General features: G+C 36.4%; 1 protein-coding gene across 1 annotated transcript in view; it reads right to left on the minus strand.

Moving 5' to 3' along the window:
- MACROD2 (mono-ADP ribosylhydrolase 2) overlaps positions 1 to 13,344 on the minus strand; it is a 2,108,743-nt gene that overhangs the window by 117,870 nt on the left and 1,977,529 nt on the right. Inside the window, exons 12-13 of the mRNA XM_079128517.1 lie at positions 10,998 to 11,060; positions 6,216 to 6,284 (exon numbers count right to left, since the gene is read on the minus strand). Coding sequence (XP_078984643.1) covers positions 6,216 to 6,284; positions 10,998 to 11,060 — 132 coding nt within the window. The remainder of the gene's footprint in view (positions 1 to 6,215; positions 6,285 to 10,997; positions 11,061 to 13,344) is intronic.

The raw sequence follows: 13,344 nt of genomic DNA on the forward strand, positions 1-13,344 counted from the left end.
ATTATATATTTTGGATATTTATCCCTGATTAGATTCTTAATTAGTGTTTTTGTTCTATAAGTAATTGAAAGGTAATAGGTAAATAAACAATAAAAAAGAAAAATTGCATTAAAATTACACATTATCTATGTATATAAATGCATATTTCTATTTATATAAAAGTGTGTGTATGCGCATATGTTCAGAAATATAATAAAGATGGTCCCTCAAATGTAAGTTGTAGTTATATTAGAGTAGGGTAATTGCATATGCTTATTTATTTATTCTCTTGCATTATTTAAAATTGCTACAATGAACATATATTATTCAAATAATCATAAAAAGCAATAACCCCTATTCATTGCAGAAAAAAAACAAACGTTTGTATGCATTTCCATTTATTGGAATTTTCTTACAGAAATGATCATAACATTTACAAAGTTAAAAGAATGTTTCTGATTATAAAATTAAAACAACTCAGAGTGGACATGGGTAAGTATATGAACATTCATTTTTGGAAAACACAAATTATGTTGGACTATCAAAAAACATGGGGAGAATTTCATAACATATTTTTATACTTAAAAGATAGTTTTAAGCCAAACACTGTGGTGCACACCTGTAATCTCATCAACTTGGGAAGGCTGAGACAGGATGATTGCAAATTAAAGAACAGTCTCAGCAATTTGGTGATACCCTGTCTCAAAATAAAAAGTGAAAAGGTTGGGGATGTAGCTTGGAGGAAAATTGCCCCTCAGGTAAATTCCCAGTACCTCTCCTCCCTGACAAAAAAAGATGGTTTTAAACAGTTATACACTGCAGAATGCCCTAAGAAAACCTCCATATATATATATATGTCCAGAAAAATACTAGAAGTTTACCTATCAGCATATTACCAATGCTTATTTCTGGGAATTGTAATATGTGTGATAGTTTTCATTCCTTCTTTTGTTTGTTCATATAATAAACATGCATTGCTTTTAAAAGAAGAAAATACATGTAAGCAATAAAAATATTTTAAACTTTTCCCTAGTAAATCAACAAAGAATCAGCAATTTATCCTGAGGAACTTATCACAGATACACATAAAGATTTATCTAAACTGTATGCACTGCATTTCCCTGTTATTTATAATAGAAAACTGTAAATAACAAAATAATCTAACATTAGGACACTAGGTATGTAAATTCTGGGACAACCAGATGATGAAATATTATACCTCCAATAAAAATCATGCCTCTGGGCATATTTAAAGACATGAGAGAATATTCATGGTCTACTGTTAAATGAAACAACAGAATAGATTTCTTAAAATTTTTTACAATTGAATGCTTAAAGGGAAAATAATTACTTGCTTTTACTTTTTATATTTTTCTATATTAAAAGTATTTTCCCATAAACAGATGTTATTCTTATAAGCAGAAAATTAATGTTATATTAAAAATATAATAAGTGCTACCTTTGTAAAAGGATTTCACACATTCATTTAGGTATTAGCTATGAGAACCAACATTTATAAAAGTCATTCTCCTATCCACACCTACTGCACATACATTTTTATCTCCTCCTCTGAGTTTCAGGTTACCCTTTTGAGAAATGAAGAATTCATTGTACATTAATGTAAAACATTGAGTACCAGGGACACTCCATATATCTTAGTTCTTTCCCCTTCACTGAACTACCAGAAGGCAGACACTTTCATTCCACACTGAAGACTCTGAAAATCCAAGAGTGACAACTCAAGGATGCTAAAGTGTATTCCGACTCTCTACCAATGTAGGTCCAGGAAGGGGAACTGCTTTGTCCCTACTGTGATGGGTGAGGGAGTGAGGTGCTCAGGAGGGCATGGTAGACACCAAAAATAGGAAAAGGACAAAGAAAAATGAGATTAGAGAAGCCTGAGGGGAATTTTCATGGGTGGCAAAAGGCTTTGTTTCTCTTCAACAATTGAGGTAAGGAAAGGAAACAATGCTCAGAGCAATTTTGAGCTAACACCAGTGGCCCAGGCTTACAATGCTAATGGCTGGAATTATTTATGTTCATCTCCTGCACATACCCAAATCCACTTTCTCATATGTAACCTCACTCTTTCTCTTTTACTCCTTTTGAAAAGGCTTTTTTTTTTTTTCTAGCTTTCTCTTTTTGCTACAGTAATATTGACCTCCATGAGGTCTGAAAGTATCCTAAGGGTTTAGAAATTCTTTGCCAGTTAACATCCCATTTCATAAATGCCAAACAGCAGTGATGTGACTTACATGGAGTTCCAAGGGAAGAGGAGTTCAGGTGTGCACCTGAGTATTAATTGGTTTTGCTTTTAATATTAATGAGCCTATGATTTGGTCTAGTTGACCTTCAAATTCAAATTAGATACTGATTAAATAATAAGACAGATAAATCAGGATGTTTAAACAGCACATCCCCCTCCCCAATAAAAAGCCTTGGTCTTAGCAGTGGGTGAAGATGCAGAATTAAGATCTAAAAGTGTGGAGACAACTATCATAGAGAGTACCCCTGCACTTAAGAAGACTGACTATATCCTAAATAACAACAATGATAACTTTGCAGAAGTTTCAACCTGAATACTTGATATTCCTATGCATTTTACTCCTCTGTTTTTATGGACCTTTGTCTGATTGCTTGTTCTTTGTTAAATAGCTTTAATAATTGTACTCATGAATTTGGTTTTAAGAATTTAAAGTACAAAACACCATGAAGTTAATAGATTATTTTTGCTAGTAGAGGAAGATTCCCACAATATATAAATACATGCTCTATTGTACAAATAACTTCAGAATATCTATCGACCTATAGATATTTTCCCAGGCCACCTTTACCTGGGAGTTCATTTAGTTCAGTCCTAGTTGCCACATCCTTGCCATCCACCCTGTTCATATGAACTATTGGTCAGCATTTGTCCTCCCCGTATTTCAACCTCCCAAATCCTGTCTACCCTACAGTTACAATGACTCATTTGGAACAGGTGTTTCCAGCATGTAGCTGAAAATCTAGCTCCTGATCCATAAGCCAATCAGTTGTACCTCCTGTTAGCAGCTTGCAATTAGCAGTTATGTGGGGTAAGTGTGTGATAAGCACCAGTTTTTGGTTGCCAAAGGGAAATATGTCTTAAATATTTGAACAAAATCACTGGCATAGCTGATGCCAGGGCTATAACACCTCCTATCAAAATTCTTCAACTTTCACATATGGTTTAATTTTTTAAAAAATGTTTTCTCCTCCAGAATGAGATATTGGCCATTTCATTTTATACTTGCTTATTTTCAATTCCTACACTCTGGAAGATGCTAGTTTCCATTGAAAATCAGTTATAACAATGCAAAGCCAACCAATCAACTAGTAAAACTGGAGGTAACTTGAACCACTCTCAAATGCCATGGGAGTTATTTTGGAAAGAGAAAACAAGACCAGTCCATAATATGGGTGATTCCAAAGCCCAAGAAGATGCTCAGTCAGGATCAAAGTCTCAAAACAAAGTCAAGAGAACAGGGACTCCTTCAGGACCTTTGATCAGCAAAAACGTTCTGCCACTTAAACTGGAAAGTTTAATAAGCATTTCTATAAGTGATCTTATAACTGCAGGGTTCTAAAATAGCCCTGGTGTCACTGAGGAGAGATATTTCTGCATGAAAGCTAATAATGGAGAATGTTTGAAATGAATCCTCAACACTTATGACTTCCTTTTAACCTTAGCTTGACCTCAATCTTGGAGGATTTCAATGGAGAACATTTATTTCTTTCATTCTAAGCTATGCATGTATCTGTCAAGATGTCAGTTCTGTACGCATTAAACACTTGGTCTAAGCGCTATCTGATAATCAATTGAAAAGTTGTCTTACATGTATGCTATTTCAGAATAAAAAGGCAAAAATCACCAATGTTTTATTTTTAATTGAAACTAGATTACCTACTCATGTGAATTTCTAAACATTTAAAATTTTCCCAAATATATAGGTTAATGGATATTAATGATTGATTTCAGTAAAATCCTTAAAACCTCATAATTAGTCTTATGAGGGAACTGCATTTGTATACATAACAGAGCTCTTTGATGGAGTTACCACCATTAAAAGTTTTAAGAAAAAAAATCCCAAACGTCTTCAAAAAAATTGATCCTGGCATGAGCAATTAATGGTGTGAGATCCTAAAAGCATCATGAAAAATCACAAACTGTGTGTTTCTGAAAAGGTGTGACATCTCCAAACTAAACAACTCAACAGGAAAAATCTCAGTTTGAAGCATTCAAATTAGATTATCTCTTCCTTGCTTTTTAAACTTGGCCATCTGACTTCATGACATTTTAAAATTTTTATCATAAGCCAAATGATTGGCATGTTCAAAGTTTTTTTTTTGCTTAAAATGAACACCACTTTCTGTCCTTTTACTGATATGATGAGGTTTATTTCTGTCTTTCTGTACAATGACCTAGAGGTTTTGTTTTTTTTTTTTTTTTAATCAGAATCCCTGTGGATATCTGACATAAATGACGTTTTTAGATATATCAAGTGGTTTTTAAACCACGGATACCAGAACACATATTTAAGTAGTATAAAGGGAGGTATCAAGGGATTCATTTGAAAAGTGGCAAAAAACAAGAAAAGGACCACTTGAAATGACAAGAGTGTAGTGGATACTATATTAGGTCACTCAGATCCCACATCAGGATTGAAGAATTTATTCTCCCACATGTGGGCAGATCTCATTCATCTCTGGCTTCCAGGATGACTGCAATGGAAAGGATCTGTTTTCACTAAAATCCACACCCCTTCCCGGGAAGCCAGCATCAAATGACTTGTCCACGGGAGGTTTGAATGGCCTGATTCTCTCACACCAAGTGGGAACATAACAGAGGGGTCATACTATCTTCAGACCTCCTATAGTCAGCAGGAATTTCTTGTGATAATGCATTGTGGGTTAACTTTTCCCTCTATCCAGCTCTGCCTTCTTCCTTTTCTTATTATGGGATGAATTTCAAGAGCTCTCCCTAACGAACATCTGCTTCCTAATGTCCATCTTATTCTGTTTTCTTGAAGTTCAATCTACACAAATGCCAGGTGAAGAGTCTAGCGACTGAGGTGTATTATTGTATTATGTGCAGAAGATATCATTGCCTCTGTTCTTCAGAAGAGAAAACTAAAGTGTGAAGAGGCTCATTACATGTCATTTCTTGCTAATTCCTTATTAATGACTTGAATTACTTGTCAAAAATCACCTAGGCTGCCAGGGGCAGAATCAGAATTTAAGTCCCAGTCATTTGTTTCCAGAATTCACACTCTGAACAATTCACTCACTACAAACACTTGATGTAGATTAATTAATTAATTAGACAAACATTTACCAGGCAAAAATGTGAAATGGAATTAATGATGCAAATAAATGAGTGTTAAAATTTCAAGTCCGCTTCGATTTTCTAAACACTAACTCAAAGAATAGCAATATCAAAGGCAAATGTAGACCTACCTGAAGCTCATACCAAAATGAAGAAATGCATTCAACATACATATCTCAAAGTTCCAAATGGTCTGCTATACACCCATTTGTACAAATATAACAGTATAGTCTCACTCTCAGAATGGTTTAAGAAGTACTATGTGATAAAATAATATTATCTTTCTATGTGGAGACTTGTCAGTTAGTCAGGAGGGAAAAGAAGAAAGGACTATTTTATTTTCCTTTAGATAACTTTTTAAAGCATTAGCACCCTGACATCAGTGCCCCCCTTATTTATTCCTCAAATTTTCTCCTAGAAAAGTAAATATTTTTTCCTTCTTCTGGAGATACCTGGGTCATCAATGTTTTCTCTTATTGCTAGATGTTCTTTCCAAAGTTTTATTGCTAAGGATGCCTTTCAAACATTTCTTTCTTGGATAGCAGAATCTCTGATAGTTGGTCCCCAATTGCCACTCTTTCAAACTTATTTCTGATGAGTAGTTGTAAATAGTAGAGTTGACTAATTCTGATATTTCAAATAAACATCTCTTGTAACCATAATTTTTCTGATCATTCTCTTATAAGAGGTTGTTTTTTTCAGAGGAACAAATATAAATGTATATATAAATCTGAAGAGGTTAGATATGGAATAAAACAGAATAGGGAGTAATGCATATAGAAAATCTCGAAGAGCAGTACATTGACTTGCTGGTTCATTTTTCCATATAAACAAAACACTAATAATCTGCATCTAAGAGTTTGATTTTTAGATGTAGTAAATGGCCTCATACCTTCATCTTTACAGACTTCAACTGTCTCTTCTGAAGCTGGACTGGGCACAGTGGTGGTGCTCATACCATCTGTAAAGCAGAAAAAGAAACATGGCCTCAGAGTTAATACAGTCAAACTGTGACTTTCTGGCTCCCTGTGTCTCCCTCTACACTCTACCAAAGAAAGTATGAGCTTCTTTCATGCTGCAATGCACTGAATGGTCTTTGAAGAGTCCAGGTGGCTGTGATCCTTTTTCATAATTAATGAAACAGAAGCCTTCAGTTAAGACAGATACCAATGGACTAAAAACTATTTTTTTAGTGAAGAAAGCTATTTATTGGTAGTAGCATACCAACACTGGTAGCATTTTACTTCTTTCAGTGTTCTCAAAGAATGGAATATTATTTTTCTTCGTAACAGATTGTGAAAGAAAGCATATCTTGACACGTTTCTACAAAGTGCCTTTATATGTGTTTGGTTTCTCTTAGCACTTGTGTAGGTTACCAGTATGCCAGACTACCATACTACAGAGAATAATTCTGTGGCTATCATTGTGGAGACTGGGGAAAAGGGATCAGAGGTCATTTGGAAATATCGAGGAAGGCACCAGAAACCATTGGACTTTATGTCACTCAAGCACAGAATGGGGAACAAGGATGTAGAGGTCCCTGATCCCCTCCCAGCACCAATTAACCTCATCAGAGTTGACTCTCTTCTTAGTATCATCAGCATCACAGGGGCTCTGTTCATGTTTGGGACCAAGGACAATAATTAGCTGCTAACATCAAAACATATTCAAGATGTGACAGATTATTAAAATCATTTGGAATGGTTAATACCTGAAAACTGGAAAAAATGTGTATATGTACATTATATATACATATATACATATATGTATACACACACATATAAGTATACATACACACAAATGTATATACGTTTTCTTATAATAACATGGTCCTAGAACTAATGACAATTCATATTTCCATGACAAATAGCACACATTTAGAGGCAAATCCCATATTTTCTAGCATATCTTTTATTCATAATATAGGTGACTATTACTTTTAGGTCATACCTCTATTGGAACAGAGAATAAAATATTTAGTAGGAGGATAATCGGAGATAATGTAGATCACTTCTCTTTTGGGGGGTAGTTAGGTGACTATCTTCAATTAAAGAATAAAAGAGCAAGTTTTAACCTTCCCTTGATGACCCAACATCTTTCCATTCCATTTCTCTACCTCGCCTCATAACAAAAGTGTCTAAAAGAAGTTATTGTTACTGTTCTCCACTTCTTCACTTAAGCTCTCTATAATCCACTCCATTTGCATCTTTTCCAGGTCTCTTCCAAGAATTCTCTTATCAAAGGTGCCTCTGACCTTCCTTTGCAGACCCAAGGATCACGTCTCTTTTTTTATTCTTACGTCTTAGTAGCATTTCCCAGTCTTTTGCGCTATTCCTCTTGAGACCCTTTGCTGTGGTTGTTCCACGTATCGACAGATCATGATGTTCCAGTCCTACTATCTTCATTATTTGCATATTTTCCCTAATAAATATCATCCAGTCCCATAGTTCTTTTAATTTTCAAAAAAATTTTTTTGTTCTGATTAGTTGAACATGACAGTAGAATACATTTTTACAATTTGATAGATCATACATAAATGGGGTGTAATCTCACATTCTTCTGATTACACATATTGTAGGATCACATTGGTCCAGTCCCATAATTCTAAGTATTATTTATGTCAGTGACTTCAAAACCTGTGTCTATGGGCCTCACCTCTCCCTGGAAATCTGGACTTGTGTATCTTACTGGCTTCTTGGTTTCCCATATGGTGGTCTAAGCATCCTCTCAGATTTATTATAGCTAAAGCTGAACTTCTAACTTTTTCAATAAAAATTGTGCCCTATGGTCAATCTTCCATGTATCACTAAGTGGCACCGTCATCCATGCAGTTCCTGAAGCTGAAAACCGAGGACTTAACCTAGATCCCTCAACCAGTGCATCAGCATGTCCTGTTGCCTTTATCCCCAGGATGTGACAGAAATCAGACTTTTTTTTTTTTTTTTGTGGTGCTGGGGATTGAACCCAGGGTATTGTGCTTGCAAGGCAAGCACTCTACCAACTGAGCTATCTCCCCAGCCCCAGAATCATTCCTCTTTTGCCTCATTTCCAGGAACCACAATCATTGCCTTCCCAAAGCATACTTCTAACTCATCTCACTGCAACTCTTTAGCCCAGTTTCCCTCACGGTCACAGTGAGTGTGCTAAAACACAGATCATGTTGCTCTGATACTTAAAATCTTCCGTGAACTTCTTTTCTGCAGTTCTTCTAAAGTCAAATCTTACACCATCAGGCACTGTCTAGTCCTATCATCTCTTACTGAATCTCACATGAAGTTCTCCTAAGCCCACTCTGCTCCGATCATACTGGCCTGTCTCCAATCTTTTAAGCTCAAAGTAACTTCAAGGCATTTCATTTCTGCTCCACCATCTCTGTTTCTTTCACCATCTCATCTTCAGATCTCAACTACTCCAAATCAAGCCAATAGAAAGCCAATAGAAAGCTGCCATCAAGCCAACAGAAAGCTGCCATCAAGCCAATAGAAAGCCAATAGAAAGCTGCCATCTGGCCATCACTCCTACATTATCTTATTTTTCTTCAAGCACTTACATTATTGGATAGGTTTCCTTCTTGTTTGTTTATTATTAGGGTCTCCCTACCAGAATACAAACTTCAAGAAAGTAGGAGTACTTTTTTTTTTTTTTTTTTACTGCTGTATTTCCAGTGTCAAAACAATGCCTGGGTCATACCACATCATTGGTATGTATATGTTATTAACTTCTTGATAAATATTCTATATAATTTTGATTTGGTTCAATCATGACAACTGTCAAAATTTCTAAACTATGTATTTTCAGATTGTATCTTTTCTCCATCATTTGGAAGAGGCCTTCAGAGTTACATAATCAAAACTGGCACTGGAGATTATATTGAATGGAAAGAAGATATTTTTATTTTCTAAATGACCCAGCAGGTCAGAAGAGTTTTAATAATCAGAACATGTCTTAAATTTCTCTGCACTCTGATTAGGGTGGATGTGAAGTGAGTAGAGGGAACAGAATGATGTCTGGTGATACCAGACACAATCACAAATGAATCCTGCTGCTAGACTCTGTGCCAAGCAGCAAGCTCACTTGGGAATGCAGTTGGGGCTCTTCTTTACATTGAGAGGTAATGAGGTGATGCTCTCAGAGGCAAGTTCTGGAGAAGAGGACTTAACATTCTACCACTCTTTGCTCTTAGGCAAGGTGATCCCATGTCCAAAAAGAAACTACCTGTATTCAACTGATTACTGGAAAAAGATGATTAAAGAGAAAATGTGTGTGCATGTATATGAGAATGTGTGTATGTGCATATATACATGTGGTAGAGAAAAACAACTATGTTGATAAAAACAGCTTGGGACAGAGCAATGAGTGAATAAAACCAGGGAGACTTCAACAGTCAGAGAATGGCCTCAGCTGTTAGCAGTTGGTTGACAAATACCTGTCAGCTCCAAACAGTAAAAACAGTGACAGCTTTTCACATAAGGCTTATCTTCTACAGAGCATAATGATGTGTGGGTTGGGGGGTAGGGAAGTTGGATAACAACAGTTTGCAGTATCAGAAATTCATTTCATTGCAAGGACTGCGCTTCAGCAAAGGGAGCCAGTTGACCCAATAATAGGTACACAAGGTCCTTGCTGCCTTGCTTCAGTGCTTTCTCTGATTGGCCTTCTTCAATTCCATCTTCCAGGTTAATAATAAAAGCTTCCAGTTCCCTAGCAAAAGTTCCAAGGTTAATGTAGGAAGTTTTCAGTGGAAAACTTATCACACTACCTGGTATAATTCCAGGAGTTCAGCATATGGCCTAGGACGTGCTTGGCACACATCAGACAGTCCACTATTTAAAAAATGCCCCTCTGTGGGCCTCATTAGAACTGGACAGATCACTTGGAAATTGGAGGAAGAGAATATTTTTATTTTGATGGTTCTGCTGGTAACTGCATGGTTGCACCTATTATTCTTTTAAAGGAGAGTGTGCCTGAGTACATATTGGGTAGAAAGAGATGATAAATCAAAGTTGATTTCAATCCCTTTTGAGCCTTAAGTGCTGTTTTATTTTAAAATGCTCAATTTATAATACACAGTGTAGAATCTATAAACATTCAGCTGACACATCTGTCCTTTAGTGAACATAGGTGATGTCAGGAAAGTTTTTGATCTCACTTATTGCTCTTAAAAGGTGGTGGTGGTGGGGGGGATAGTCAGGCTCCATGATACCATTTCCTATAATTGCAGAGAAATAACTAGAAGCATGACCTTTCAAAATTTAGTGCAAAATAATGAAAACCACTATTTTCACTGTGGAGGGAAAGCATCTTCTCCATTGCCTTTAAACAGTTTCACTTCATTTTTCCTCCTCAAACCAAATACTAATTTTCTCCTGACCTAAGTCATCCAAGCTCTGACTTGATACTTTCAATTTCCACCCACCCTTCTTAGAGCATTACCAAGCAAACTGTTATTACAGAAAAGAATAATGGAACTAGCAAATGAGATGCTGAGTGAGAATGTACCATTCTACTTAGAAGCATAGGCAACTCATGGTTAACAGAACTGCAGACCTTAATGAAGGTTGGAGTTAATCAGGGGAAAAGGTATAAACATTTTCAGACAATAGCATTGAGTAAAGTTATTGTTCACCTCTGTGGATGAGGCCTAGGAGACTCCTCAAAAGAAATCTGAGCCCACCTGCTTCTTGGCTCTGCCCTTCCATTTCTTCTGCGCTTTGTTTTTCTTCTGGACCATTCTCATCTTTCAAGAAAACCACATAGGAAAAAAAAATACATCAAGTCAATTTATGAAATATCTCTTTATGGCTAATATGCAGCACAGAAATTAATTGCAACCAATGTAGCATGACTCCCCATAAAGCAAGGCAGAGAGATGAATCAGAGGCATGAAACAGAAAAATTACCTACATAAATAGGTGCATTTATACTCATCCCTTCTTACATGATTTGCTAGATGAAATGTTGAACTGCAGTAAACAAAATTCACTCAGTGGTCCTAGTAACATCTCTTTGCTCTGCATTTCCCAAATGCAATACAGATTTAATTTCCAATCTACTTTTATTCTCTGACTCAAGTTACAGGGTCTATGTAAAGCAACTTGGTTGAACGAATTTCTATGCCCTTTATTTTCCTGTTTGATATATGTTGCAAAAAAAGTCTATTTTAACTTAGCTCATACATGACCATCTTAATGTATTTATGCTATGAAATATTTTCTGGAACTGATTATGTTAGTTTAGTATGTAACTCTGTGGAATATAAATCAGCAGGACAATGGGGGCTGTGTACTAGCAACTATGTAAAGTTTTTTTTCCTCTTAAAATGTGTATTATACCTGTGGATTTGCATGCAAAATAAATAAATAAACTTGCCAAAAGTAAGTAAAGACCTACTTATAAAATCAGTTTATAACTCATTGTTGGGAAGACCTCCAAATCACTTTTTGTTTGGAAAATAAAGCAAATAAAAATGACAAGTTTATTTAAGGTCACAGGAACAAAATAAAACATGTAGTCAAGTACAGAAGGCAGAGAAGCAGAAGTTACCAGCTTATATTAATATGGGCTAAAGATGATCTCAAATCTTTTGTCTCTCAGGAAATAGAGACTCTTTTGCTACTCTCTGAATCCTGACTGGTGCTGGGACTTGCTTAGAGCAACGAGATGTGGTAGAATAATTCAGGACTTCTGGCTACTCTCAGAGGAATGACAACTTCTTTCTCCTTTTGGAAAGCCAGCCTCAAAAAAAAAGTTCAGGCTAGCCTCTCATGCAAAGACAAATATGGAAAGAGACGGTCATGAGGTCAAGCACCAAGGGGCCGGGCATGTGAGTGACCTCTTCTCACACCTTCCAACCCAGCCCAGAATGTGCCAGTGTGACAAGAAGAATAATCATCCAGCCCTTTAAAACTCTTGACCCACACGCAGGCCCAAATCACTTAACCTTATCTTGCTTAAGTGTTTTGGCCAACCAGCATCTGTGACCACTGCTGGCTGTTAATGCAGAGGCAAGAGAACTGGTAGGAAATCCTCCCCAGAGGAGGCCCTTTAAAACACAGCTGAAACGAGAAAATCAGGAGCAATGGAGAAACATTTTACCAAGAAGCTTTGGAAAATAAACTACTGAAGAGAGTTTCAGATCAGAGTACATTTGGATTTGACCTGAATGAAAGGCAAGGTATACAGTAGAATGAGGGGGGGGGGGAGGGGAAGAATACAATCGACCAATACTTTGTAAGTACACAATCCTCTCTGTTGGCTCAGCACTGTGTCATCTTACTAGGGACAAGGTAAAATCTTTGATAAGAGAACCTGGGGCTCTTAAGTCCAGAGTTCTAAATAGCATATTTATAAGAACCACAAGATTATCCGACATTTTTTTCTGTTGTGATTCTCCATGTGACAGTTTTGCATTTGCTCTACCAGGAAATAGCCAACGTGGTTTTCTTGACCCCTTAACAAAGACATGCTGGTTCAGTGGCATGTACCAAAAACTTAGTCATTCTTCCCCAACTTCCTCCCATCAAGGGAGAAATTTTCCAACTTTTCCAAAACAGATAGACTTTATAACAGATTTCATGGTGAAGTCCACAAGTGAGAGTCTACCTTAAGGATTAGTCTGGTTACCATGTCCATTATAAGGTGATAAAGTACTTTCTTACAAAGAGAAAGACAAATAGGGAAAGGGAAATTAATCTGGGGAATGTGAGGTTGGTTCCAGAAGTCATAAATGCATAAAAAAGAAATTCATGGTCTGACCCCCAAATTCAACCTGCTAATAATAAAACCTAGACTGGCAGTTGACCCAGTCTACTTCCCCCTGGGTTTTTCTCCTTAGTCCACATGCATGCCATCCCACTCCCTAGCACATCTACTGGCATACTTATGTTATCCACTTTGAGTATTGGCTACACAGGTTTCTACTTGCAATATTTCTGCTCTTGAGAAACAAACTCAAGAACACTTAGGACGTTTATCACAAAATAAAAGCCTTCCGGAAGCATGCTGGATTTACCATTTGAGCA

The sequence above is a fragment of the Sciurus vulgaris genome (assembly GCF_902686455.1).
Source record: "Sciurus vulgaris genome assembly, chromosome: 2".
Lineage (NCBI taxonomy): Eukaryota > Metazoa > Chordata > Mammalia > Rodentia > Sciuridae > Sciurus > Sciurus vulgaris.